Source organism: Diorhabda carinulata, chromosome 12 (genome assembly GCF_026250575.1).
Source record: "Diorhabda carinulata isolate Delta chromosome 12, icDioCari1.1, whole genome shotgun sequence".
Classification (NCBI taxonomy): domain Eukaryota; kingdom Metazoa; phylum Arthropoda; class Insecta; order Coleoptera; family Chrysomelidae; genus Diorhabda; species Diorhabda carinulata.
Window position 1 is genome coordinate 8,474,524 of NC_079471.1, and position 24,933 is coordinate 8,499,456.

General features: G+C 32.3%; 1 protein-coding gene across 1 annotated transcript in view; it reads right to left on the bottom strand.

Annotated features, from left to right (window-relative positions):
* Positions 1 to 24,933, bottom strand: part of LOC130899990 (mitogen-activated protein kinase kinase kinase 4) — a 45,644-nt gene that overhangs the window by 16,267 nt on the left and 4,444 nt on the right. The window contains exons 2-9 of the mRNA XM_057810267.1: positions 18,122 to 18,225; positions 15,888 to 16,056; positions 13,313 to 13,529; positions 11,539 to 11,720; positions 6,910 to 7,101; positions 3,839 to 3,993; positions 2,211 to 2,517; positions 1,900 to 2,108 (exon numbers count right to left, since the gene is read on the bottom strand). Coding sequence (XP_057666250.1) covers positions 1,900 to 2,108; positions 2,211 to 2,517; positions 3,839 to 3,993; positions 6,910 to 7,101; positions 11,539 to 11,720; positions 13,313 to 13,529; positions 15,888 to 16,056; positions 18,122 to 18,225 — 1,535 coding nt within the window. The remainder of the gene's footprint in view (positions 1 to 1,899; positions 2,109 to 2,210; positions 2,518 to 3,838; positions 3,994 to 6,909; positions 7,102 to 11,538; positions 11,721 to 13,312; positions 13,530 to 15,887; positions 16,057 to 18,121; positions 18,226 to 24,933) is intronic.

Consider the following 24,933-nt stretch of genomic DNA (forward strand, 5'->3'; position numbering starts at 1 on the left):
CTAAAAATTAAAAATACCATCTAATTTTTACAAGCTGAAAACAATGGAACTCAAGGATTATTCTTTAAAAGCTTTAACATTTTAAAAATTTCTCAAATTATAGCATATTTTTAAAAATACAGGGTATATCAAATATTAAACAAAATTTTTATTTACTAATTTTGAAGAAAAAATAATGTTACAGTATTCAATTATGTAAACTGCCTGCACGTTTTCTATGACTTTGTCACATTTTCGAAGCGTCTGATCCTATATTCTTACTGATAGCTCATTTAGGTTTACAGGCGGAGACAATAAGTCCAACAACCAATATCATCTCATAAATGCTCATTGCGGGTTAAGATGAAGTTGTAATTTCCACTTCGTGTAGGTAATTTTATACTACTAGCTTTAACTACTTGCGGGCGTGTGTTATTATGCATTATTAAACATTTCTCTCTAAAAACGGTGCATATTGTTCTACAGATGCTTCTAAAATATCTATCATATATTGAATAGCTGTAAGATAGCCAACTCCATGCAGGCCTCTAAACTAATACCACCCAAACCATAACACTCCTTCCACCATAGCTTACTGCTTTAGCAATGTTACATTAGGCGTATGAGTAAAGCGATCTTTACTAAATTAACTATTGCTCAATTGATGTGACCCTAGTTCCATTGTTCTTGTGCAAACTGAAGATGCCATCTTCGATGGTTTGTGGTTAAGAGGAAACGAATTGCAGCCTGGTGGTGACTTCTGCCAACTTATTTATATTATATCTTGACTAATGTGATAACGAGACATACAGGAACATTTTTTGCTACGGTGCAAGACTTGCAACCAAACAACTTTATGAAGTCTACATTCGCAAAAATCGATCTTGTTCTCACCCTGAGGCGACCTTGTCCAATGCTTGATTAGTTGTTATAGTTAGTTTCAATCTGGATTATGTTACTACAAGTACCGCATAAAACTTGTAGCAAACTTTGTACCACAAGTGCTACAGCAGCAGCACATTTATATTTTTATACGTTACAAAACTTGGACGTTGCCTCCACGTACCTATTCAGTTATGAATAGTAACATAGAGAATGTAGTTAATTTATAATGAAGTCCAATGAAAAGTAAATCAAGGTATTCTTGTAACAAAATCAAGTTTATTATTGTGTCGAAAACTTCGTTTAGTACATTGGAAATAGATTATATCTACACCAGTTAAGAACTTTTTCCATTTTCTAAAAATATAAACTTGCAGCACAGTACTTAGACCTTGCAATAGGTAATAGAATATATAATGTAGATCTACAAAACTCTTATTTGATTGAGAAGAATCAAAAAAAAAAACTTATCAAGGAAATATATGAAGACGTGGGAGATGAATGAAGAATCCAATTAACTCATACTATGGTGAAATATAGACACTGACAGAGTATGGCAAAGAAAGATTGAGAAGATTCAAAAGAAAACTTATCAAGGAAATATATGGAGGCGTGGAATGGAATGTTCATTTCATTTAATCTTGAAGAATCAAATGCTTTGTAGACATTCAATGTATGGAAGTCTTCCAAATACCAAATAAAGTTCTGAATGTTGAAGGGTACAAAACGAGGAAGACGACTATGTCGCAAAATGATCTCCAAACTATGTGGATTACAGGTTGGTGCTTCAAGGAACAGATTGTTACGGAGATCGATTGTTGAGGAAGGTCATTTTGAGCAGACTATAGAATCATAGAGCATCATAGATAAAGACGAGATTATAATTTTGAGGATCATTTATTATTTGCTAAACGTTATATAAAATCATAGAAAATAGAAATGAAAAGTTTCAACTATATAACTAAGAGATTAATAATGTTATTTGTTTCTCAGTTACAAAAAAAAATCATATAGAATTAGTAAAATGCTTTTATTTACCTCTCTCCCGTAATGCCTTTTTTAGTCCGAGTTTTAATTCTCTCATCAATTGTCGTATACTTAAAGCTGAAGGATTTGTTGGTTTTTGCTCTAATCTCAATAAAAGATATTCATTAAAAACTTCCAAGGGTATCGTCGCGAGAAAAATGTACATTCCACGATAAGAAGGTAAACCCAATTCTTTATATTCGGGACTCCAGCAGCCGTACCTTCAAAAATACAACTTTGACAATTCCCAAAATTCCCATCTAATTACGAATGAAAAATCGAATTGATTCCCGATTTATTGATAGAGTTTATTATATACTGACCTACACAATTCGTCTTCACTCAAATTGGTAACTCTTTCAAAAAGGCTCTGGTCTTTTGGCAATTCCAGTGTCTTCTTAGTTTTCTGTAAAATACGATTGTGCAATTTTTCTAAAAAGTTCAATCCCTTGTCCAAAGCTTTTGTTTTTAAAATATTTTCTATGTATCTTCTGAAGGGAGAAAACTTGGCATCTTTGTGAGTAAGAACATATGCGAAAGGGGTAATGTTGTAGTGATCCCAGGAAGAAAAAAATTCGCTATTGCCACTTCCCGTAGAAGAAGTGCTGTTATTACTATCGGATGGATTTTCTAAAATAACAAAAAAACAAAACAATTGACGATAATTGGTCTAATGAGCAAATTAAAATCATATTTCTTTAATTGGTAATACTTATCGTTACGTTTTTTTTTTTGAATATATCAGTAATAATTCAAAACTACAAAAGAAAAGTCTTTTATGTAGTCATTAAGTTCCATAACATATAATTTGTGATTTGATTAGGCACATTTAAATATAATCGAATGGGTATTTGAGTAATAGAGTAGAATAATAATTGTTTTAAGAAATTCAAGCTTTCGACAATTTTACTTGATTTATGATTATAGTTAACGTTTCAAATAAAATCTACACATTACCAGCCAGCTTACATTTATTTATATTTTGTGACTCCTATCTATTCAATGAAACATGAATTAAACAATGAGTTAAATGTTAAAATGGAAACTTATGGAAAAACAATCCTATGGAGTATCGAGAAAAATTTGATAGGAATTAATATTGTCAATAGCTCGACACAAAATAATTCAACTATTTCTCAAGTATTTATTTTGAAAAGTATGGAATTGAGTCCTATCTGTTCAGTAAGATATAAAGTAAACAATGAGTTAAATGGAAACTTACTGAAAAACAATCCTAAGGAGTATTTCAATTCAAAAATTTTAAATTGTTTTTTCAGATCCAAATAATTGATAACAATGAGAAGGAGGTAAAAAACATCAAAATTATGTTCTAAATTTTGGAAATTTTAAAAAAATCTGATATCTCAAAAATTGTACAACGCACTTTTTTCCAATAGCAATTCACACAATCTATTTCTATGCTAAATATTAAGAGAATTTACGATTTAATCGACAAGAATTAAATGCTGAAATTCCAGATATTCTAAAGTATACCCATCACGCAGATAAATGTTGACACCAAAGAAATTTTTTTTATCGATTCTCCCAATAAAGCCCTCCCTGATTTTTTAGTATATGATCAAGTAACGTTGAGAAAAAATTTTATTTTCGTTGAACATAGAATGAGTTACAATGCGGGTGTAATTTTTCAGCACGTCGCATAGTCTTTTTGGAAAATTTTCAGACCTTGTTTGGGCAATTAATTTTTTACCTGTCAAATTAAAAAAAAATAATCAAGTGAAAACTGGAGCTCTGTGACAATAAGATGTTTCAAATTGTTATATTGAAATATATTCTGGAATCGAGAAATATGATAAAAAACAAAGTTTTTCATGAAAATGATAGTTTAAACTGAAACCGAGTTTTCGGAAAACTCTCATATAAAAATATCCAGCTCAGCTTATTTTAATGTTACTCTTTCAGGAACAAAATGTACCGAAGCCCAATTTACCTGAATCATCTTCTACATCAAAGCAAGGCCAATCTGACTGTTTGGATTCTAGAAGAACCATCAACCTTCCTAAAATATTTAATTTCAGTCTCTGCTGTTTCGTGATATTGTACCACTGACACATTACATTGACTTTTCCAACAATTTCTGGAGATCTGTAATAGAAATGGGAATCATATTCTAGTACCACTTGTTTGATACAGAAAAATTAAACGGCACTAACTAACCTCAATATAACAAACCAGAAAAAAAAAAGATTTAATAATAAGAATACAAAAAAATATGAACGGTTGAAAAGTTGAAAAATAAGAACGTAAAATAACAAACCAATTCGAAAAATTCCTAAAACTATAATCAATAATTTCAATTATTTTTAAAATAAGTACTACTATAAACTACTATGCAAAAGAAATAAATACATTTTGTTGGAAAAATGCTTGAGGATAAAAAATAATAGTTTTTCTTTAAGATTTTTTGGTAATTCAAAACTGGAGCAAGTGACATATATTTGGCAGATCAAAAAATATTCTATTCTATTACCAATGCATCAACAATTGACGATTTGTATTGAGCCTTTTTTATGGTTATTGCGAATGCATAACTCACAATAAATTCTAAAATCGACTGCATGGATACGCCGAATGTACATGGACTGAAACCACATTTGCATCATTGCCTTTTAAATAAAAGTACTTTAGGTTACAATGTTTGCATGCTTTTATATCTAGTAGTTGGATTTTGAGTCCTCAACCTGCAACACCATTCGAAATTACATACTAGGAAGGGCAAAAGTATCAACAATCTTCCCCTGGGTAGATATAATATGAGTACATTTCACACTTATTAATTAGAATTTATTTAACAAATACAATCAAGCTTAACTGATTCAGTAGTTCTGCCAATTAATCGTCTATTAATGTTTGACAATAATCTGGCTGAAAGTAATCACAACATTTCTGAATTCTAACCCTGAATCCAGGCATTGTATGAATTGTTGTAGTTCAAAAGTACTTTTTCATATGATCCCAAATAGTCTGGATAGGAGATCGTAAATAGGATTACTAAGGATACTTTAAAACAGAAATATTCATTTCCTGCAACCATGATATATTAAGGCTTTCGCTTTATAGCAGGCTGTGTCATATAAATCCCTATCAATGGAAGGAAATAATTCCTTTTTTGAAATATTTTGCTAATTTTCAATATTGATAGCGCTATCAATAAATAGGAAATGTCCATTTCCTTGTGATGACTAACAGCTTCAGAAAATCACAGATTCTGAAAACTTAACCTTTACTTTTATTAATTCTTCTTAGGGTATCTACAACACAAATTTCAAATTTAGATTTGCCACTTGCACGGGCTCATTTTATAGCCAATTAGCTTAACCAACTCTTTATTAAACCCACGCAAACACGCTTAATTTATTTGATAATCTATAATGCATGTCGATTTTTAATATTAAATACATAAAGTCCTATGCTATGGTCGCAACACTTTCCGCTAATTAAATTACTCAATTCACGTCATAAGCTATTTTTTCGAAGCTCTGTTTGATAATATGATTTCCAGAAAAAATTAATACATGAGATTTTATTGGATTAATCGATATTTATCATTATGAACGGATTATGGTTCAATTAATTTGCATGGGTATTACTTTTTAATTTTATTTTCTATAAAAATAATTGTAGGCGATAAAAATATTAGTTTTTGTTGCTCAATTGGCGAAACCACATAGAACCAAATAAGCAAAGAATTAAATTATATTCCATATATATTTTCGTCCAATATTAATTTGGTTTAGATAAAATATTGTAATGAAATATAAGGTAGCATACTAAAACCAAAATAATTCTTTATGTAATTGGAACATTATTTCAGCAAAATTTATAGAGTGAGAAACATTGTACTAATGTTAAATAAAGATGATGTATGTACATAGAATTAATTATAAAGATGGAAGAATTAACATTAACTTTTAAAATAACATAATCATATATAACTTATTAACTAATGTTGAATCTTACGTTGTCAATTTTGTATATAATAATATATGAAAAAAGAAGAAATTACAAGAGTGTACTTCCAGTATATGACAAAAAAACGGACATCATAAAAGAACATAATTAAAAAGAGTGACAAAAAAACTTTAAAAGGCGAGTAAAAAGAAAGTTGTAGTTAGTTAACAAAAATAAATAAGAAAAACTGTATAAGTAGTTACCGAAAAATTCAAACGGAAAGTGAATAAAGAAAACTGACCTAGAAATGGCGAATACTACTGTCTTACACTATCTATACAACATATGTTTCAACTTTGAAGACGCCACGTTGTTTAGTATTTGTTTGGCAGCCCTTAATAGTGAACGTTTTCAGTGAATTTGTAAAAGTCAACAAAATTGTTTTGTGATACAATGCTTTTATTTGAAAGGCATTAGCCCAACCAACATAAAAGCTGATACTAGATTCTACTCTGGGTAAAACTGCCCCTACGTCATCAAAATATCAATATCAAATAAGTATGCCGAAATTGTCGCAAACCTTCATTAAATGGGGATGACGCCTGAAGAAGATTGCAACGTTTGAGTGAAGAAATCAAGCAAAAACGGTCGTTTTTGGCTAAGAAGAAAGTGTTGTTTTATCAAGACAATGTCCCAGCTCACACATTATCTTTGAATCAACACAACTGTTTAGGTTAAGTAATCAAAATATTTTTATAAGTTTCACACACTGTTATAAAACACACGGAGAGAAAGAGTGTTCTTTATATTACGTTTCAAGTATTGCTACTTTGTTGATAGATAATAGGTATATATTTTATAATAAGGAAAAATAAAAAATTTTGAACAATACAGATATTATAACTCCTTTCATTAATTTTTTTTATTTATATCGTGTACGATAATATGTCACGATTGGCGCCCAACGTTTTTCCTTCTTCTTAATTAATAGATGCCAGATGTCGTCGAACATAACAATTTGGCTCCAAACGGGTGTAATGTTGTCCAATGTCAAATATTATCTTTAATAATGTAATGTCAAAAAAACTATAAAAATCACTACAAATTTACCTGTATAAAGGATACAATTCTGCAAAAGAATTTGATGAAGGAAATAATCTTTCAGCGTCTTCTAATCTCTTTAATAATTTTTCAATATCTTTCAGAGCATCATTTTGGGCTTCCATACATGATCCACACCAAAGAGATCCACAACCTATACATTCTTCTTCCACACCGCTGTCACTACTTTGGCTTGTATATCTAAAACAAAGACAAATGATTGAGACCTAAATAGAGATTTTATACAATGTCCACTACAGCAAAGGGCAGGCACAGCAAATTATAATGCGTATTTAAATAGAAAATATGGAAGAAAAAAATCAGACAATGACTCTCGATGGAGTTTTTTTAAACTTTGAACTAAAGTAAAAATATATCATACCTTGATTGTTGGGATAATGTAAATGTATAAAAATGTTTGTATTTCTCCAAGCTGAAGATGAGTAAAAACTGAAATTTCTTTATAAAGTTGGATTTTTAGGAACTGATGTGTACATCATACTGTATGTACAGTGGCGAACAATACCGTTCAAGGCCTGTGGCAAATTAAGAGTGTGGGGTCCTTTCCCTCGCAATATAAAGAATCAACGATAAAGTTTTTTTTTTATTTCATAATAAATCACTACATAAAGGAGGTATATGAAACGCTGTTATAATTATTGATTTTCTAGTAACTTTAAAGTTTAAAGAGCGGACTCAACTGAAATCACAATTTTTATTTTACTACAAAATATTTATTATTAAAATTCCTTTTTTCAGGATTTTTGTCCATAGAAAGTGTTAATGACATCATTAAAGTACAAATTTCACGTTATGGAATGTTCAATGGATACAATAGCTAAGTTGCGTAACCTTCCTTGTCCCATATAATTTCTTAAATAAGTTTTTATCAATTTCAGTGGGCCAAAATTCAGAAAAGAAATAAAATGATTCTCTATGATTAATAAATCAGCAAGTCCTCTTACTGAAGATGTCGTTTTTATTTCGTGTCTAAAATCGGATCGAAAACTGAGAATTTCCTTGGCAAACGAGATAGATATGTCTTTTTTATATAAATCAACAAATACTAAAGCCTTTTCCGATAACTTGGTATCACGGTATTATTTAAATTTGGTCAGCGATGCTTAAAATTTCTGCAAAATGATTTCCCACCAATGTTATATGATATTCGCCGAGACATGTGGTTCATGCATGATGGAGCCGCTCCCCACTTCCTACATGATGTCAAAAATCATCTAAATAACATTTTTTCTAATAGGTGTATTGGTCGGGGAGTTCCATTTGTATGGCCACCACTTTCCCCTGAATGAAATACAATGGACTCATTTTTTTGGGAATACCTTACATCGGTAAACACAAGGAACAAAATGATTGATAGAATAAACTTCCATTGTGAAGCTATAGGGAAGAATCTTGGAATGCTCTTCCAAGGTCAAATAAATATCCTCCGTAGACTCCAGAAGTGTGTAGAAGTGCAAGGTGCCACATTCGAACACTTATTATGGTTGTTTTTTAGTTTTTATTTGACAAGTTGTAGGCTAACCAACTAAATTTTTCCATATTTCAATTTTTTCCTCATGTAATTAAAATGATGTTCAACAATATCCAATTAGAAACGTTTGACTGTGTTTTAATACCTCCTGTGAGTATTTTCAATAAATAATTACAATTGATGATAATTTTATTCAGAATGCGAACGGTTTCCTTGGCATATACAACGATCTAAAAATCTGTATGTACAGGTTGTCCCTGTAGAATTATATATTCCGTCAAACATACTACATGGACAAAAGTAATCATTCAATAAAAATTCATATTGTTCGAAGTTCTGATTTCGCAAGTTTCTATAACTCTGAAAAGAGGAGTCGTATGAGAATTTTTTTATGTCATAGCACTATTTTCACGTCGTCACTCACTCCCGTATTTATTGCATTAAGTACCCGGAACACCCTGTACACTTTATTAAACTATCTAGAACTGTTAAGCCTTTAAATTTGAATATCTCACAATCTCAAGATCAATATTCTAATAAGCTTTCCACTCAACATTTCTGTTTATCATCTTGTCAATGAATTGTGTTCACTTGTAATCTATTTGTAGAATAAAAACACTTCAGTTAAGTCAATAATTATACAAAAGTTGTATAAAATAACAAATTAGTTTAAAGTATTACCAAATAATAAATTGTAAATAGAAAAAAAAACATTTTGCTTAGATAAATAAAACCAATCTCATAAAATGTTCAAATCTGGTATATACCGAGGGATGGAATGCCGAAATAATTTAGCTTTGAGAAGAAATTTACCTTAATACTAAGCAGTAGAAGCAAAAGGGGATCAAAACACCATACGAGAAATGTTATAAAGATAACTCCAAGGCAGCAAGTTAAATAACTTGATTCACAACTTTGTAAATACTACTTATTAATATAGAATATAAATAAAGTGGTTCCAATAATATGACTACTGTTCTCGTTGGATTGGAATTCTAATCCTATTGTATACAAAATTAATTATATTTATGGTCGTTAAAGTCACATCAATACAAAAATAAGAGTAAGTAATTTGATAAGTTAATGGACTTTCAAGTGTCTAAGGGACATATAGAACCGCTTAAGTAAGACGTTGAGGACGTCAGTCTACAATAAATCTTAATGAATACAATAGTAAGTACAAGTTAAATAGATTAATGATTCTTCTCAGACACATTAATATAAGACAGAAATTAGGTAATCCGAGACGATACGTTAATAGAGCATAAAATGAGAGACATATATGGTTAACAGATTTTAAATGGTTCCCAACAGGAGCGGCGAGATAATTAGCAGACAAAAATGGAATAGGAATGTACAGGCCCAGAACCGAACACTCTGAGAGCTTCGGCATCAAAACATCAAATATGTTTCAATCAGAAATATATGTAATTGAAAAATGTCTTTGAAAAATAATCATCTTATCCGATAGACAAGATGGACCAGCTAAATGAGCTAGGTAAGAAGTGAGTTACCCTGCAATGGATTCCGACACACACTGGAGTCGAGGGAAACTAAATATCTGATAGAATTGCTAAAGTAGGGACAGATAAATCCTTCATAGGACTTGAAACCTTTTGTGGAATCGGCTACAAAACAATAGAAAAAACACGGAAAAAGGTGTAGACAGTCACGAGAATAAACTACATAGATTAAGACGGGCAAAGATACTACAGAAAAACTATAACTAGAGAAGATCGGTTGAAGGTATCACCCTAGGCAAGAATAATCTACAAATACTAACACTTTTAGTGACACTGGACACATGAAGATGCTGGGTTTAGAAGAGAATGCAATGAATGTATTGATTTTGGGGTATTGTATGTTAGTTAATTACAGCAGAGTACGGTTTGTATACAGTGTGGTACGATTCGGTAACCTAGGGGAATCGTTCTAGACAGCAATCACCCTGCTGCCATTTATCCGTCACCTCGATGTATTCCAATTTAGATTCAGGAGATATTTATCAACCTCTGGGTCTAGATCAGCTAGATTTAGTTTCAACAGGATCAGCACGAGAAGAATGCAATAGAAATCACGTACTCCCAATCGTATTGGGAATATCGAGAGCCGAAAATAATTTTATAACCTACTTTGAAAACGAATGGCTCATACTAAATCGTTTCTGGTATTTGGGCGCATCGCCGGGGACTCCTTCTACAAAGAATGCTCTAGAAGCTATCAATAAAACAATATAAGATGGTGACACACTTCGTGAGCATCATCTTCTGGCGCGGTTCTTAGCAATTGCTTCTTAAATAGTCAAGTACTGGTCTAATGAATACAAAATTAATACTGAAGGACGGTTTGGTCAACTGCCAACAGTGTCCATTAAGATATGGACAGAAAGTTACCAATGGGTAAAACTGTGAAAGCAGGTGGCAATAAAGATTAACATTGAAATAATTCCAGCTGAATTGGATTTGGATTGATAAAAATAATGAAAGACCGTGAGAGACCTTTGAAGAATACAAAGAGCAACATTTTAGCTAGTGAGAAGTAATAAGGCCCCGAGAAAAAGAGAATTGGTTACACGACACATGCAATTGGTCAAATTTTCTACAAGATTATATTGGCAAGCATCTCGTTGGACTGGCAATTTGGCTTAAGCATGTCCAATCTCCTTCAGAGACATGAGCTATTCCGATTGGCATGAAACGCGAAAGAAGATGACCAGCCAAAGCTAAGAAAGCATTAATTGTGTAGTAAATTATTACAGAAGACTGATTCTTCTCAAGATTTTTAAAATGTTTATTATGAGTTTTAAAATTGTAAGAGTTTTATCTTTTAAACTTTGGTTGAATAAACGCTGAAGAAAATCATTTTTTCGGTAGGGGTTAATTAATTTAGAGACATAAAAACGCCCTTGGTAAAAAATCTTATAATAATAAAGGATCAAACTTTAGGAGTTTGTTTACTATATTTGGATAACTAATTATTAACCTAGAGTAATTTACTTTAATAGGACAACGACAAATATTTGCATGTTATTTTAAATTAAAATGTGGTTAATAGTTTGGTGTTCATTAACTATTTTTTGGGATAACAATGATTCAGCTAATTCAGCTTTTATATTAATTTTTGTATGGATTGTTTCATATGCTTACTTTTTAGGTTGTCTTCGAAATTTATAGTTTCGAATATCATTCAAAAGTGGTTCTACAGTTTCTCTAGCTTGACATAAATAAGCATCTTCTTCCAAGGGTGTCTTATCTGCATGGTACGCTTGCAATTCTAACCAAATCAAATCTTTCAGTTCATTTTGCCATATTGTTTCTTCCTTACTCATCTAAAAATAAACTGTTAGTGAATTATTAACACATTTATGAAGGATTTTCATAAACTGTCCAAACCGAGAATCCCAATTGTGTAGATCTTGGTCATGATATCGAGAATTGTCCAAAGTACTGTTTAATAATTTAACAATTTAATCAAAATATATGGATATTGAATCATTTCTGTTTACATTCTGGAATTGGCTAATCTCAGGACTCATACAAATGAAGGTTCATTTTTGGCTCGTTTTCATCAGCTCTTTTTAACGAGCTAGGCAAGAATTACCCTGCAATGGATTGCGGGACACACTGGAGCAAAGGGAAATGAAATAATTGATAAACTAGCTAAAGCGGAGGCAGACAAGCCCATCATGGGACCCAAACCCTTTTGTGGTATCAGCTATAGAACAATGGAAGAAGCACTGGAAAAGAAGGTAGAAGTGATAAAGCTGCTCAAGTGGCCCTATTGCGACAAGACCAGAGTCAGCGAGAAATGGCCAGTGCGCTAAACATGAGCCAGTCTGCATTTTCCAGAGTTAATCATCGTTACTAAGAGACTGGTGACTTTTATCGAAGTCGCGATTGCGGAAAAAAGGTGCACATCCAAGATAGATGACAGCTTCATTGTCAGCGCATCGCCGAGAAATCAGGCCTATACTCCAACAAGAACTCAGACAAACCCGAGGAGTTGCGAGACAGTCAGAGGAAGACTTAAGGTAGTTAACCTTGAGCCAAAAAGGCCATCTACTGGCCCAAATTAATCCCAGCTCATCGAGAAGCTCGTCCACGATTTGCCAAAGGGCACGTTAATTGGTCTGACGAACAATGGGAATCCGTTCACTTCTTAGACGAAAGCAGAGTGTGTCTGCATAGTAGTGATAATAGAGAACGAGTCTGAAGAAGGTTTGGAGAGAGATTAACTCAGGGTTGCATAAAAAAAACGAGGCATATAAATGGAAGCACACACCAAATTGAATTTTATTGAAACGTGCGGTTTTTTAGGAGATCTCTTCGTTTTTATCGGCGAAAGCTTAATGCAGGACAATGCCCGTCCACATATTGCAGGTTTCGTACAGCAGTATTTACAGGATGTCGACTTAAATCCTATCGACCATTTATTGAATGAAATTGAGAAAAAAGTTCGGGTTAGAAATCCTGCATCAGCTACTGAATAGGACCTCAAAATGGTGCTCACTGAAGAATGGGATAGCTTCGGATAAAATCGAGATGAAAGACTTATTCCATCCATAAAAAAGCAATTTGAAGCTGTTATCGGGGTCAGGGGAGGGATCACTAAATATTGAAGGTTAATTTCAAATAAATGAAATATGAAATAAAAATCTTTGGCTCTCCATATATTCTTATGTATGTGGAAAACTGTCGAGAAAAGTTTCTTAACCTCAAATTAAAATAACTCTAAGAAGCAAAAAAGGAAATTGAACTATTATACTAAGAGCTGTAGTTATTATTAAAGGATGTAAACCTGGCCATATTAAGATTATATAAAAAAATTGGTTTAGAAATTACCTTCCATTTTCCAAACTGTTTATTTTTTTGTTACCATTGATTTAATTTCACACAATTATATTATTATTTTTTTACTTACCGCTCGTTTGGCATTGTCCGAAACGTCATTTTTTTCTCCCAGCATTAGTAGAGATCTCATTATGAGAAAAAATTCAACTTTCTTATCAAAACCCTCTGCATTCCAAAGATCTTGACTGAATTCTTCTAAATCAAAATCAGTCAATTGAAATTCAACTGTTTTCTTTAGTATTTGCTTTTTACTGCATGGAAATGTTCTTGCTACCAAGCTCATAAACCTATAAATAATATATTACTCACGAGTGTATAATGCAAATTATTATTCACCAGGTGAATTATACTGCATAAATTACCGAATGAATAATAACTCATCACTCCTACATGCACCCATTAACCCCATTATTAAAGTAACCATAAATTGTAATATGTAATGAAATAACTACCTATGTGAAATATTTACTCAATATTTTACCTTTGTTGGTAGGTATTTACCATTAGATGCTTTCGTTGAAAAGATATTGATATATTTTTTATATTTTTCTGAATTTATACTTTGATGTAAGGTGATTGAGCTTCAAAGCATTCAGTACAAAGTCGATTCAGAGAAAAAGGTGCCAGTTCAAAAAAATTCATAGGCCATATTATATGCTTTTTTTGACTTTTATAGCAAGACATTTAATGATGCAACTTCAGGATCTTCCTCTTATTATAAATCTGAGAAATCTACGTATACAAACAATAATTTTAATAAATTTCATTCGACTTTATTTCATTTATGTATTATTTCGAAAAAGATGGTATATTAAGTAACAAATATACGACACGCACATTCCAAGTCACTGACAACTCAGTGTAGATGGTCCTTGCCTTCTAATTATGAGTCCCAGCTTCAAATCTCCTCCAGGATAATTCAATTTTTAAAATTTTTGCAATGTACAAAACTGAATTGAAAATATTTAGTAGTTTACAAATTTTAAAAACCAATTTTTTGTATCAAAACAAAATAATATTATAGTTATATCAACGAAGCATCTGACAGCAGTGATTAATTGATTCATAAATCCCTGCAGTGATTAATTATTAAGATCGAGCAAACAGACGTATTATGGGTACATTATACAACAGTTGTGAATTATAGTTATTTATGCAACAAGTGAGTAAAGTATTCCTACGAGTGAAAAAAAGTTACTTTATTCACAAGTTTCATACAAAAATTTTTCTACGTCCGTAGACTTAAAAAAATTCGACAAAACCTTTACAAATTTTTATTTTGTAATAGTTATATTAAAAGTACATCTGTGAGCATCATTAATTTGAAGTGAAGAAGAAGTTACATTACTATTGGTACTTGAATTGGCAACATAAATTGTTGGTATGATCTTGAACATTTATTAACTTGAGCTACCAATTCTTTCTACAAATGGAAATAATTGAGTTTTTAGCATTTCTTGGTAACTGCTAGCCTCCATATGACCTGAGAGAAAATTCAGGTTTCGGCCACCATCATTAGGCCGAAGACTTTCCATACCATTAATGCGTCTCCATCTTTACTTTCTTTTGGAAAATATTTCTTCATGTCATGTCAACAGAACAGAATTGAGTCAAATATTGACAAACCTGGAACACATTCCCATATAAGAAAAAATATATAGATGGAAAAGAAAGCCTTTTGTTCTATTGGCATGACATGAAGAAAGGTGGTTAAATCTTCTCTGAAACTAAGTAACTTGGATGCTCATTAATAGTGTATTAAGGTCACCTTATATGTTTATCACCGTATAATTCATGTTAAGTTTACCATTATAAATGGTAAACTTAAAATGAACTTTCCCTCAGAGCTATCAGTTACTAAGAAATGCTAGAAACTCATTTTTAGTCATTTTGAAGAAGGAATTGATGGCTCAAGTTGGATTTTCCAACAGAATACTGCCTTCATTCATGTTTCAAACTCTTTATTGAATGGTTTTTAGATGAATATGTCATGGAATGGCCTTCCCTTTCAAAATTCCCAAGTAAATGGGACATTCTAAGTATATACTAATAATAGGTAGACGTTTCAGTCTAAAACAGAAATGAAGACAGCCATCATTGAAGCCTGGGACAACACTGATGTTAATGTCTTCCAGAAATTAAAAAATGATAGATATTCTCCATCGTGTATTCCGAAACATATATAGACTTGGTATATTATTGGTCAATAACAGAAGTGGCTTTATTCTGACAACTATAGCCGTCGTGCACATTTTTATTAATAAAAAAAGGAACAGTGTTAGTAAGAAGTGTACTAACGCAACCACTGACAGTTTTTTCAGTAGCTAAATGTGATAATTTTCACTTCCAATCATACAACTTATGTTTAATTTCATCTGGAGGTCATAAAAAATGAAAATAAGTCCTAATATATATATATAAGATAAAGTTTGACAAATTTCAAATTTTGAAACAGAAGAGACCTAAAATCAAGAAGAAAAAGACCTCACTAACAGCCCTGTATTAAGTTTACTCTTTTGATCTCAATAAATTATAAAAAAATATTAGTTTTAATTTAAAAATAACAGTATATAATTTACAATTGCACGTGGGAAATTTGTGAATGAAGATTCGATAATACAGAAAGAGATACGAAAATTACCTACCTCCGATTTCCCTCTATTTGATAACTGGGTGTCTTAGGATAATCCAAACAACAATCTCCTTGAGACTGAAAATCTACATTGGCTGCTTGAGCTCGCGCTATGTCAAGTTTTAGGTCCCTTTCGGAACCCCGAAGAAGCTTCATGTGACGTTTATTCGTTCGTTTTGGTGCTAAAATAAGTGGACTGGTACTAAAAGGTTGTGTTGACAAATAATCGCAATATTCAACTTTTATTCAGATGAAAATGCTTATACCCCAATCTAAACATATTGCAACCTGTTAAGACTAGCGTCTAATTATGCAGGGTGTTATAAAAAAGGAGGTCCCGTCTCTAAAATAGATAAAAAACTGAAAAATATTTGGAGGTTGGTCGGTAAAAAATTTTCCTAACGCCATCCGTTTTCAAGATAAAGGGCGTTGAAGTACTGTGTGGCGTTTACGGAATATTTTGACTTGAAAATTATGAAGTAATTATCGATGATGGTATAAAGTATTGATACAGTTATTAAGAAATTTTTTTACTGAGCAAGCCCCAAATATTTTTCAGTTTTTTATCTATCCTAGAGACGGAATCACTTTTTTGAAACAGCATGTATGAAAAGTAGAATCTCTTTACTCTCTTTTAATCATTCTCTCTTTGTAAACTGACGACGCAGTACGTTTTTATAATAAATAGTATGGAGTACGATAAATACGAAATTCAAATATCGTTAAGATATTATTGGAAACACTAGTTTAAAGCAGTCGTTGTAGCAAGGAAAATATGTGAAATAGAAGGAGGTATGACACAGTTAATGAGCGTTATTTTAATCGTTTCAATTGTCGAGATCTAACGCTTGAAAATCGAGGTATATTGAAGTTACAAGAGAAGCAGTAGAAACCCAACTTAGCAACAGCTCTTGCCGATTATCAGACTTCCTTGACCCTTACCATTTGAAATCATTAGGTGAGATCTATAAGACGTCGAGTAGAGGTTCACTTTTTATTCATTTCTTTCTTTCATTCAGCATCTTTCATTAAGAATGAAACGCCTAGGCTTTAAATCAATTTAAAATGATGAAAAGAATTCATTAGTGAACCAATCCAGCGATGTTGGATTTCGGCATTCGGCATCAATCACTCGCACCCGAATGAACGAAAAATGAAACGTATGAACACGAAGAGAACGTTCACTCTAGTTCGTTTGACGATATATTCGAGGAAATGAGCGAATAAAGTTCATTTTTTTGTCATTTTGTGTGTGTCTTGTAAGCGTGGAATGAAAAAAAGAGAACATTCACTTGAGTGATCATTCATCCGAATGAACCGAAAAGTGAACCGTCTGATATCACCCTATTTCATATCGTCAGAGTCGTCACGTCTGCCAAAGCTGTGACGTTCCTGTGTCTGTGCATCCTCATTGATTGCAGGCAAAACTCAGTTTGATCTGAAAGCTAACTTTAAGGAGGCACACAACTGCCCGACAGATATCAAGAAAAGTCCTCGAGTCCCTCAAAGTTAACAATATGTTTCAGAAAATATAATTATTATAATAGATTTTGCCCTGTTTTCCCTGTGATTGAGCGTAATGTCTTCATCAGGGAAAACACTAAGAGACAGAATAAGGAGCAATGAAATTGGAAGAATGTGTGACGTTCCGGATATAGTGAGATGGGCCAGAACTAGAAGAGCATGGAGAGATCATGTCAATAGAATGGACGTCGATCGACTGGCGAAAATCGCAAAGGAAGAGAGACCCAATACAAGTAGACCGCCTGGAAGACCACCAAAGCGCTGGTATGAGAGCTGGTCCTCGGAGTCACAACTTAGGCTGCCTCTTTGAAAACACAAGACATAGTCTTAAAATAAGAAGAAGAAGAAGAAGAAGAAGAAGAAGAAGAAGATTTTGCAACAGTCCTTCATTTAACTTATCTGTTAATTGTTTTGCGTGCCAATGACCAGCGCTGTCGAGGCACGTTAAAAATAAATAACCCAAACATGGAAAATTAGTCAACAACTAAATACGCCGCGAAGACAATACGATTCGAGCTGAAAGTCTTCTGGTTTATGAAAGTTTATTGTATCTAGAAATCATTCTAGATGTTCGAGCTATCAATGCTAAGATATATAGTGGACAGCTGATACGAATTTATGTGATTTTATGAGAGAAATATGGAGGTTTAGTTAACAGAAAGCAGGGTTCTCTCACAACAAGCCTACTCTCGTCTTAATATATTTTAATATTGTTAAACTTACCTTCATCGTCGGAATGTTCCTGCCTAGTGAATATTTCATCGAAAGTTCCTGTTGTATTCCTCCGGGAAATACATGCTTTGGCTTTCACAACTGTTGTCAAATCACTGAAACAATTAAATACATTTAATATTGCACATAAATGTGTCAAAACAAAAAATTTACTGACTGATAATCATGGATGGGATTGTGCATTGTCGGAAAAGCTTTACATCAAATATGTTTCTATTAGGTATTTTCACACGTTCATAATTATATTCGATAAACTTCTGCACGAATTGTGAAAGTTACACTAATAATTACGACATTAAAAACTACTTCGATGTAAATTCTTCAAATAACACATTCATTTAAAACTAATTATTAATTTACCTAAATCTAATAATAATTATTTTATCGGAAAGAATTCGTCTATACTAGAGACGAAAAATGTTCATCAATACACACTCGGTTATATACTTTACCTATTTTTACTAGGACTAAGGACTAGGACTACTAAGTAGAGGATTTTACTAATTACTACCCCTGGTAAGAAATCAAATTGTCGCCAAAGAAGCCGTGTCACCTTTAAAATCTAATTTGAATACGACTCCTGACAATGACGGTTCATGGTGTTGTATAAATGTTATGTGCCCGTGCCCGTGCAAAAAAAGGAATGTTCACGAAAAACACTATGGTTTTTAACTATGATCCAACATTCAAAAGATATTCCAATCAAAAAAGAAAGCCCGTGCCAAAAAAAAACAAAAATCAAAAAATTGTTGGCTACAATATTTTGCGACTGCAAGGGTATCCTTCTGATTGACTTCAAGGAACCAAATGAACGCGGTTCATTACTATGATTTACTAACGCAGTTACGCCAAAAAATTATCGAAAAAAGGCGAGAGACCGCTTGTTTCATAACAATGCTCCAGGCCCCACTAGTGCGCTTTCCAAGGCAACTGTACATGAATGTTGTTCAACAGAGATTGAATATCCATGATATAGTCCGGATCTGGCCCCGTCCGACTATTTTTTGTTCCCAAAGCTGAAACTCGAATGAAGATGTGGAAGATTAAACAGTGACGATGAAATTAAAAAGGCGGTTGGCTTTAAACATGCGTCATATTTTTTTGGGGCATAGAAGCTTTAATCAGACGTTCTAAATATTGTGTGAAAATAAATTATATTGAAAAATAACAGTTTTTTTTATTTATGACCTTCCTTGCTATGTTAGGCTAAGATATCATGGGCTGCAGTATGTAATTATTTCACTTATTTTAAATTATTTTTCGGATCTTAGTGTTGTTTGCCATTTTTGTATTTAATTTTAGCTGTTCTGTGACACTTTAAGGTAGATACAGTGCCTAATAGAGAAAAAAGTGTTAACGCGGAAATAAGTTGAGAGTTTGGATATAAAGGGTCAATATCCAATACCAAAAGGTTATTTTAAATATGTTTGAGTGTGCCTGAAACAAGAACATGCTTCATAGGTTGCTACTTAAGTTGTGAGATATGGCAACACTGACGTGAATGTCAAATTTGACATTGCCATCATAAAGTTTGACATTTTTAATGGTTAACGTATTCAGAACGTATTGTCATACGAAGCCTATTTGAATTTTTTTAACTTTCATCTTGGTCAAATGACTGTATAACGCATATTATCATTACGGAATATTAAACAAAAATATAAGTTTTAAATAATTGATAATATAACATGAAAATGACATATTAACATTTATTAAAATAAAGAATATAAATACACTTATACTTTTATAGCATTAACAAGACTCATTAAGATGTCCCCTTATTACGAGGGCCGCTTTTTTCAACCTCCGATAGGCTATAAATGAAAGACAAGTTCATATAAAACAATAATTTTATCACCAAAATATTGATACACTTACAGTTATTTTTCTACCGAATCACCGAAGAAATTGAGACATTTCAATACAATACAGTAACAATAAAGTACAAAACAGACCTTGAATCTTCTGGAAATTCCGCAGACAAAGCAGTAATGGTGAATCTGCGGTTTTCTTTAATCATTCTGTCAACTCGTTGAACCAGGTCATCTGAAACGACAGATTTGCGTCCCTTGCCTTCTTCGTCATGCACATCATTTCGGCCATCTTTAAACTTTCGACACCATTCACGCACAGCACCATCACTCATGAAGTTTTCCCCATCCACACGACTCATTCTTCGATGGATTTCTGCAGCACTATGGCCTTCAGCCTATAGAAAACGAATCACATGTCGCAATTCACACTTGGAGGGAGCATCAAATATGGCGGATATGTTTACGTAGCTGTAGCACAATGCCGACTGACGCCTGAATGTCAACAATGGCGGAGTATGTAGTTCGAGAGCTTCGTTTTCTTCTGCCCGCGTAGCATTTGCACGGAGCGATCGGAGGTTGAAAAAAAATGGCCCTCGTATTTTGTTTAATGGTTTGAAGCAGGGATGTAACGGTTATATCGGAATCGAAGTCGGAGTCGGAATTTTAAAATTTGATTTGTCGGAGTCGGAAACGGAATCGGATGCAGATGAAAGATCCGATGTACTTGTCCATTCGTTTGTCATCTTTTTGACAGCTACCTTATAAACTTTTGTTTTCAACCTATCAAAAAGTGAAAGAACAAATGGACAAAGTACAGTTGAGGGGAATGGAAGTTTAGCAGTTTTCATTGTATTAAGAATTTGTAACGAAAAAATTCATCATCAAGTTTTAATACTATCGGGAATTAGTATTATGATCTATTTGAAAATTATGTTGAACTGCTAAATAATCATTTTCCTTCACTGTACATTTACGAGCAGATTTTTTAGCCTTTTTAATTTCAGTACTAAGAGATAAATGAAAAATTGAATCTTATACAAGTTGTAAAATTAAATCACGTGAAGTTATTCCAGAAGAAGCAAGTTATATTTAACAAACAAAATAGTGAATATTCTCCTTTGTGATTTTTTATTCCGTTAACACTTCATTAATTTTTTCTGGGATTAAGTTAGGTCTCCTGTATGCCTTTCGTTGAATATGTGAAATTTCAAAATAACTGTTAAATTTTTCATTTATACCGTGCCCTGTTGGACTTAATAACGATACGTTTGAGCTTGGTTCACTCCAAATGTCTGTTGTAAATGAAATTTTGTCAATTTGCTAATTTTGTATACAAATTTCCGGCACCACGAACTGCGTAAGACGTTTAAATCTAATACCTTCTACGAAATTGAAGGGAAGATCTTGCAAACAAACCATTTCAGAAATCAAACTATTTCTATTGATTTAGGATTAGAACTACACCATTTTTGATTCTTCATCAAAAAAATCTTTGAGATAAGTTTGTTTTTCGGCTTTTTGGAAATTCGTTGAAGTCGAAGGCTGCACTGCACTTTTCCGTTTCTAGTTTATTTAATTCTTCGTATTCGGAGGGATGTATACACTTTAAATGATCTTTTAAAGATGTAGTCGTCACTTTCGTGAATATATCTTATTACAAAGTTTACTCTTTGGATAGCTTTCCGCGTCTTTTCTCTTTAATTTATTCCAGCAGAGTGGTCAGTAACGTCGAATAGGAATCTCCAGTTATTGTTCCACCCTTATCCAAAAAATTAATCATGATTATTCCATGGCAACCTCAAAAAACTGAAACAAGAACTTTTCCAGCAGATTTTTGGACACGAAACTTCTTAGGTCTTGGAGAAACAGAGTGTCGCCATTCCATCGATTGTAGCTTTGTTTTTGGATCGTAGAAATGTAGCCAAGTCTCATCCATAGTAACAATTCGGTTTAAGAAGTCTACATCGTTTTCAAATCGAGCAGAGATCAAACGCGATGCTTCTACCTTTGCACGCTTTTGGTCAACATTCAAACATTTGGGGATCCGTTTTGCAGAAATTTTTCTCATGTACAAAACTGGCCTTCCCGATCGGTCATCATCTTCAATGGAAAATTTACCTCTTTTGAAGCTTGCAGTCCAATTTTTCACGGTCACATTCGAAGGAAATTCATCACCAAGGGTATTAAGCACATCTTCGTAAATCTGTTTACCTCTTAGCCCTTTTAAATACAGGTACTTGATGATTGCTCGATACTCCAATTTTTCGATTTTCGCAATTTCGGTGGACATCTTTTAATTTATTGCGTAACTCTGCTTTATTTTTTTGACGTCAAATTTTACACTAACACTATAACTAATAAGTTATTGTTCTATGCTATGGTAACGCAATATTTTCTTTATGCATGGAACTGGTCTAGGCTAACTAAATATCAATACATCCTCGTATATAGAAACGCGCAAAAGACATCAGAAACTCAAGCTTTTGTCCATAAATTCACTGAAAACGTTCACTATTGATGACTGCCAAACAAATACTAAGCAACGTGGCAAATTCGAACTTGTAACATATGCTGTATAGATTGTGTACTTTCTAGTATTTTTTAAGTAACTACCGTCATCTCTAGATCGGGCCAGGTGCTTTTGGGACCATCCTTGTAAATTTACTAAGTATCCTTATGATAAATCTTTCAATAAAGTTACTAATCAAATTTTCTTTTATTGCTTAGCACATTTTACAAAATATTTTGTATTGTAATCGTGTAATTTTTATATTTTTTAGAATCCAAAAACGAGAAGACGGCGATTAGTATAAATTTACCGTTTTTTTTTACAACTTACCTATATATGTGTACATCTGATCTTATACGACTATACTATTGGTATTGCTACACGAATAATGAGGATGCATTAAACATTTCTCGAAACGTGCGTTATCAATTCCCATACCATAATAATTAGCAACAATTATCTAAACAGTTCATTATTATCAATAATAGAATGAAGAGACCAGACCAGACAAGTCACTCCAATATCGATTGATAAACAGAACCATATTGCAATATTACAGTAATTAGTTCCTGATAAAATTAGAGTTATCAATGTATACTTTTAATTTTTCGAAATTACGAATAATAAATTCATGGAACTTCTGATATTTCATATTTAGTAATACACTATTCAAACCATATAATAAAACAGGAATTTAAGAATGAATTTTATGAATAAGATTAGATTAAGTGGCATCTTCTTTAATGAAATGTAACTTCAAAAACCTTCATGAAACTAATTCAAGTTTCTATATGTGTGTCTCATAAAATCAAAATAACAGTGATAATCTCAATTTTAGATCTGACATCAGTGAGTTTTGAGCTGAGAATCCAAACACTTTAGTAGAAGAGAAAAAATAGTCTCGGTATTTCAAAATATTGTAACTGGTAAACTTCATTACACCACAATTATCATACTAATTACAATGCTAATAACAATTTAGTATAGTTCTTCCAATATCAATTGCAGAAGGCAGTTATGCGAGTGAAAATCAATATTTCATAAATACGCAGCACGGTACTAATACCAAATTAAGAAATGAAAAATACTGTTTACTCCCCGTATCAAATTCGGTAAACATCTAACAAACCGTCAGTCCACGTGGACTCATCATCTCCACTGTTTACCAATGAAAACATCGAATCGTAAACATAAATGCATTTCTATTGGTCGAAGCAGTCGAAATATTCCTGCCAGAGACAGTGTGCGATAAGTAGTGGCGTGGCTAGGTGAGATTTATTTAATTCATAAATTTCCTTACATAAATAGAAATTTGGCGTTTTTTAGACCATGGGAGAATGAAGACAATGAAATTGTTCAGTTTAGTGAGAATAAAGACAGGTATGAATTTAATAATGAGGATTTAGTTATACAAACACAGCAAGATATTTTAAATATATTCGAATGTTTAAAAAAGGAAAATATTCAGCAATCTGATAATGCAATCATAATAAGAATCGCAGAATTGACTAGAGTAAATAAATAAATAAAAATGAGTATGTGGTATCACCCTCTTTACAACCCATCATAATTCAATCAGATGATGACTTTAGTTCAGACGATTCTGACTACCATGTTTATTTATAAAGATACTTTGGAATTGAAATGTTTCTTTTTCTTTTGTTTTCTTTGCAAAGAGTTTATTTTCCTTTATGGTTTTTGCTGTGAAATTTCCTTTTCCAGAAAAAAACGAATGGGGTACAAAAGAGGCTCAATTCACGTCTGGTTGTCTGTTTAAACCAAACTCCCTTACAGGTACATTTTACTCGTCTATTTACGTTTTATAATTTAATAATCAGTTGTAGCAAGTTGACGATTTATAATAATGATTTTTTTCTAAGTTCCAAGTAGGACTACAATTAAGTGCATCTGTCTAAATAACGGCTTATAATGCCGTCCAATTTATAATGATTCAATTCAATTCAATTTAAAAATACTTTCTCGCATAAGATGTACATATTTTTAAAAATATTTATAAAAATAATAAATTTAAAAAATGATGTATCTACGCCTATGTTAGATCAAACAAAATTGTCGGCAATGGTTTTTATATAAGTTTTTATAATCTACAATTGATATTGGAAGAACTTTACTATCCCTTCACTTTATAATTCACTTGTCTTGTATCATTCGCCATGTATCTTCAATATTCAACTAACTCTATACTATAAACTCCTGCCTTATCTATAATGTTGCGATTTTCCAGAACATATTAGAACCTTCTGTAGTGCAGCTAAATTCTTTTTTCAAAAACATCTAGAACAATAGTTCAATGGTTACCCGATAGATAGGCTTACCACCATCTTTTATAGTTTCCACTATAATAAATAATGACTTTTAGGAAAAATGTTATTAAGATGATTTTTAACATCATTTAGAAAGTGGGGAGGGACTCCTTCGTGCATGAATCACATGTATCTGCGAATGTTTAGAGAAATATC